At 37.6% G+C, this 6,000-nt stretch overlaps 1 protein-coding gene across 1 annotated transcript in view; it reads left to right on the plus strand.

Moving 5' to 3' along the window:
• The window catches only part of DCAF5 (DDB1 and CUL4 associated factor 5), a 40,346-nt gene extending 34,863 nt beyond the window's left edge, over nucleotides 1–5,483 (plus strand). Inside the window, exons 8-9 of the mRNA XM_015814087.2 lie at nucleotides 141–268; nucleotides 3,537–5,483. Coding sequence (XP_015669573.1) covers nucleotides 141–268; nucleotides 3,537–5,324 — 1,916 coding nt within the window. The 3' untranslated portion in view covers nucleotides 5,325–5,483. The remainder of the gene's footprint in view (nucleotides 1–140; nucleotides 269–3,536) is intronic.
• The last annotated feature ends 517 nt before the right edge of the window (nucleotides 5,484–6,000 follow it).

Raw genomic sequence — 6,000 nt, forward strand, 5'->3', positions numbered from 1 at the left:
TTTCCAAAGGATAATAATATGGGGGCACTGAGGCAGAATGTGGTGGCTGCTTATATTAAGAGGACATATTCCATTAGCAATGCAATCAAGCCAATTTATATAAAGTCACCCAGTTCTGCCATATTTTTTTTTCTTTCCAGGTGGAATTGGCAGAGTGGTTAATGGGGCCTTTATGGTGCTGAAAGGCCACCGTTCAATTGTCAACCAAGTCCGATTTAACCCTCACACTTACATGATCTGCTCTTCTGGTGTGGAAAAAATTATAAAGGTGAGTTTTTTCTCCATGGTCAGGATTTTTAGTTTTTATTTAAAAATTGGTGAAGCTTTACGTAGCAGGAGAGACATGTTATGGGACCTGTCTACAAAAGAGTGTTATCTGGTGGATCCCAGAAAGAGAACCTTTTCTTCCATGGCATCCACCCTATGGAATATCGTTCCCCTCGACTAGGGGAATGTACTTAGTGTAATACAGGAGTTCTAACCTGGGCTCCATGGATAGGTTTCAGGGGATTCACGAACGTAGATGGGGGGGAAATTGCAACTTTGTTTTTGCTAACCTCTGACTAAAATTTAGCTTTTCATTCAATAATATATACCAGCAAGAAAGTAATTTATTGCTTCTAGACCCCAAAAATGTTTGTGGGTTTCAAATAATCACACTGCTTAAATTATTATACCTTTAAAAGGTTAATGTCTTGTTTTTGATTTAACTGGTTAATAAAAAAAGCGCAGATTACTATATTACTTATTTGTTATTTGGGAATAGAATGGAATGGAATGGAATAGAAAACTTTATTTGGCCAAGTGTGATTAGACACACAAGGAATGTGTCTCTGGTGCAGAAGCTCTCGGTGTACATGCAGAGCAACAGAATAATCATCACCATCAGAATGATGCCAATAGGTGGGGGGAGTAAAGATAGTAAGGATAAATGATAATACTATAGCCATACTACATGGATAAGTAGACATCGACATTGGACAGTACTGTGAGAATTAGAAGTTCAGCAGATTGATGGCACGAGGGAAAAAACTGTCCCTGTGTCTAGTTATTTTGGCATGCAATGCCCTGTAGCATTGTCCCAGGAGGAAGATTTGAAACAGTTTATGTCCATGATGTGAGGGGGCCGTAGATATCTTTTCAGCCCTCCTTCTGACCCACACAAAATGCAGGTCTTCCATGGAAGGCAGGCTGGTTGCAATAGTTCTTTCTGCAGTCTTAACTATCAGTTGGAGTCTGTACCTGTCCTGTTCGGTTGCTGTACCAAACCAGACACTTATAAAAGTACAAATGACAAACTGTGTAAAACTATCAACAGCTCGTGGGGCAGTATGAACTTCTGAGTGGACGCAAGAAGAACATTCTTTGTTTTGCCTTTTTAATGATGGTTCTAATATTAAGTATTCATTTCAAGTCCTGGGAGATTATAGAATCCAAAAACTTGAAGAACTCTACTGCTGTTTTGTGTTTGAGCACAATTGGTTTCCTAGATAAAACTATATATAATACATTTTATGTGTTTAAATCCATTTTTTGTCAGGAGAAATCAATAGGTTTCACCAGACCCTCACCCTTTTGTCCATGTTACAAAAAAGTTAAAAACTAGTGCACAAAAAACATCACCTACTGCTTTTGTTGCAGCCTATCACTATTTGGAGGCTGTTCTCAATCTGTTAGATAATTATTTTGAAAAGGGAATTTCTTTAGGTTCCCAGCATATATCTGATGAAACATAACTATGTTTCTGATTTATAAACCAATTAAACGTGTGAAAGAAACACTATAATAATAAAAAACTTTATTGTCATTTTTAAGACAAAATAACCCAACTACTAGTGGCTCTCAAATTTCTATACCAATCTAGTCTAACACAGGGAAGTGTTAGACTCTTTTATAACTTCTCCATCACCTAAAGTCCAAAGATGAAGTTTCTCCCACCTTCTGGATTTTTTTTAATGTTACATATATATTCCACTTCTTTTCTTTTACTTTTCCAGTGAGTATTGTAGTATTATGCAGATCACAGAAAAGGAGTAAGAAATATTAAAGCAAAGAAATTAAAGACCTGAGATGGGGGGGGGAGGGGGGAGAGATAGCTAAATCTAATTTACCCCAGGACTTTTCACAATTGTAATAATTTCTCCCTGAGCAAATCTATCTAGTGCTTATGTTTCTTTTTAGACAGCATATTATTGTAGGTTTGTTTCAATCTAATGTGAAAAAAAAACAAAGTTAAGTTCCTGCCCTGTGTGACTTCGAATAGTAAATTTGGTTTGGCTTGATGGAAGGATTTTTGTAAAACAAAAATTGTCAGGGAAAGGCAATCTTTTCAGAAGAGCCTTGAAACAAAATGGAGTGTGCCGCAAACAGCAGAGAAGACCATAGAGAACTTTTCTTGGAGACCAATATTGCTGAGGAATTTCGTCTGTTAAGAAAAACTGGTTAAATCTGTAAAAGGCTGACAGCAGGAGGGCAGTGTTGAACTGAATGTTGATGCCAATGGCAATTTGTCAATTGCATAGAAAGAAAAAATATTGCTGATGTATATTTTAATGAGAATCAAAATACCCATAGACCTTTGTTTCTATGGAGATAACTATAGAGATAGGCTATCTATCTCTGCTTTACAGTGGGGATTATCTAATGTGTACCACATTAGTTCTAATTATAAATACTTGCAGCAATTTTACTGCTTCTAGCATATAAAAGTCATTTGAGGATTTCATTCATAATGGAGATGCTATGTTAGATTTTATTTCTGATTAACAATCTCAGAATCTAAGTTCTACACCAAATGTAACTTAATAATTCTAAGTAATACATTTATTGTACAAAATTCTACTTCCTGAGTTAAGATTTTTAAAGAAGGTTTTGTAAGTTAGGATTACTGTAACAAAATAAAATGTAAGAAAGGAAGGATATAAAGTTATAGAATAAAGGTTTTATTTTATAATAGCCATGAAAGTAATAGTTGCACAGTTACCATAGTAAATTTTCTCTTCCTTGGAGCTGAAGAAGTGCCCAATACATTTGTCAGCTAATAATATTTTTCATTTTTCATTTTATAATATAGGAATGTCTACAATTGCTAAATGAAGTATTATATGTTATCTCATAAAGCACAATGGCATATTTCTTCAAGTAATGCTAGTTTCCTGGGAAACCGGTATCTTGGTTTGTGCCTAGATTTTTACACAGAACGTAGCTAGGCATTTTTAGCCATTCCTTCTGCACTCTTTCTTTCCCCACCCCCCACCCAGTCCCACCAGTAGACACTTATTGCATAAAAATAGAGCACTGCAGTCTGATGTTTCTTTTCTAGTTTAGGGCATTTTTATGAGTTGTGAATCCTCCAGTTCAGATAGGGAAAAATATTTTATCTGAATGCACCTGTAGAATGGAGTTAAAATTAAATTAAAATACAATTTCTCTAAAATCGTTATGATATAAATATACAAGTTGCTTATTTAATTTTTTTTATATCTTGATGTTATGTGTGGTAAGGATGTAAATTGACTTTTTCTTTTTCTTTATAGATTTGGAGTCCTTATCGACAACCTGGTTGTACGGGGGATCTTGATGGTAAAATTGAAGATGACTCACGTTGTCTCTATACACACGAGGAGTACATTAATCTTGTATTGAACAGTGGCAGTGGCCTGTCACATGATTATGCCAATCAGTCAGTACAAGAGGACCCACGCATGATGGCCTTCTTTGATTCCTTGGTCCGCCGAGAAATTGAGGGGTGGAGTTCTGACTCTGACAGTGACCTCAGTGAAAGTACTATCCTGCAGCTTCATGCTGGAGTAAGTGAACGCTCTGGCTATAGTGAATCTGAGTCCTCTACTTCTCTACGTCACTCCCCACCTCATATGACCGAAGAATCTGATGAACCTGCCTATAACTTAGGAACTTTGAGATCCACGGAATCTCCATCACCCAGAGAAACTGCAGTGTCTCGTCAGCAACGGTTATCTGCACTTAGGAGATACCAGGACAAACGCCTGCTAGCCCTTTCCAATGAGTCTGATTCTGATGAAAACACCTGTGAGACTGAGCTGGATGCTGATCTTTTCCCAAGACCAAGGTCGCCTAGTCCTGAAGAGAATGATTCAAGCAGCTCCAGCAGTAGCAGCAGCACAGAAGATGACGAGGAACTGAATGAGAGACGTGCCTTGACCAGGCAGCGCAATGCTCAGAGACGTAGACAAAGACAAAAGCCACAAAAGGAAGAAAGGACTAATGCAAATGCAGGAAACACAAGTACTTATATAGGTGAAGACCTTTATGATTATCCCCAAATCAAAGTGGATGATCTCTCTGCCTCTCCAGCTTCATCACCTGAAAGAAGTGCTGGAAACACCGAAGTCCGTAAAGAGAAGATTTTTCCTTGCTCGGAGAGTGAATCAGTAGATAGGAAGATCTATAAAGCTTTTCGTTGGCTTCATTATTCTTACATGTCCTACGCAGCTAATAAAGATGGTGAATCTTCATGTGGAGGTGGAGAAAGTGAAGGAAGACCAGGAACTAGTAGAAAAGCTCTTAGCAGTCAAGATTCTGCTGCTGTTGAAAGTTGCAACAAAGACATTTTCAAGGATTGTAACCCAGCAGAAAGTTCTATAAATGTTCAAGAACATGAATGTGATAAGCAACGACCGATGGAAAACCAGGAAACCCTAGCCCAAGATTCTGGGAGTAGTGGACCTATAGAGCATTCTTTTGAAGCTAAGAAGCTCAACGGAAAAGCCATTTGTAAAGCAAGAGTTAATTGCATTGAGGAGTCATGCAATCAACCTGCAGGATTTGTGGAACAGAAAAATAACCAGAATTGTCAAACAACATCCAGCCACAACTCACTGGCTGTTTCTAAGGATTCGTTTTCTACTCCTGCCAATGGTAATGCATCTGGAAATTTATCTAGAAACCAAACAGATGACAATGAGGATAGGAACACTGACAATTCCTGTACAAACTACAATAATGGCCATATACACTCTCATTCTCCTTACCTTAATAATGGACAGAATTTTGGAGAGCAGGAGGTTCTGGGTCAAGGAAGACAATTACACTTAAATGTCGATAAAGGCGGCAGCTTTGTGCAGACATGCACATCCTTGCACAAGGAGTGCTGCCTATCCGCAACAGACTCTTCCAGTCACAGCATGAGCATGAAAGAGGAGGTTGCTGAATTGCATCCCGCAGACAGTGATGGCTCACAAAACCACGGACGACAGAAAAGGCACAGAGCAGAGTTTGAAGACACAGATTCTGAGAGGTCTTCCTCAGAAAAGAAGTTGAAAACACACACAGTCTGGTTCTGAAATGCTGCATTTCCAACTCTTCATTCCATTCTTCAGTGGGTCTGTTTTAAATTGACAGGGGCTACGTTGTATAAAAATCTAATCAACTTCTTTAAAATAAGACTGAGTATAGTGTACCCTTACAAGGTTTTGCTCAAGTAAACACTGATTCAGACAGTTGACTTTTTCTTGTGTGATGTGTGGTGTTTGTTCAGCCAGCTACTTAAAGTAGCTATTGTACATTTTATTCTAAAAATATAATTCTTAGCGTGTTAATACTGTGGGGATTTTTATTTTATTTTTAGTCCGAGCTGAATGATAGGCAAATGACATCCTACAAATGATGCTTTTTGGAGCATGGTTTCTGTTTAAGAAAACAGACAAATTTGGAAGCAGCCTTTAAAATCTCTCACGCTTCTGAAATCTTTTTAAAAGAGTTTAGTTTGGAAGCAACCTCATGATTTATGTATGTGAAGTAACATCAACAGCTGTTATGAACTTGTAATCCATTACTCATATAAGAGGTTTTGTTTGAATTAGAGACTGTTAAGGTAGCATCCATAATGATCTTTCTTTTTTTCTCTCTCGAACTAACTTTCTCCCATTATATAGTAATAACAGTAACCATGCTGAATGGATTGAGAAGTAGATTCACTTCCAATTGAAATTTGTTGCAGTATGATCCTGAAGAAGCCAT

Source organism: Protobothrops mucrosquamatus, unplaced genomic scaffold (assembly GCF_001527695.2).
Source record: "Protobothrops mucrosquamatus isolate PMUCROS unplaced genomic scaffold, P.Mucros_1.0 scaffold218, whole genome shotgun sequence".
Lineage (NCBI taxonomy): Eukaryota > Metazoa > Chordata > Lepidosauria > Squamata > Viperidae > Protobothrops > Protobothrops mucrosquamatus.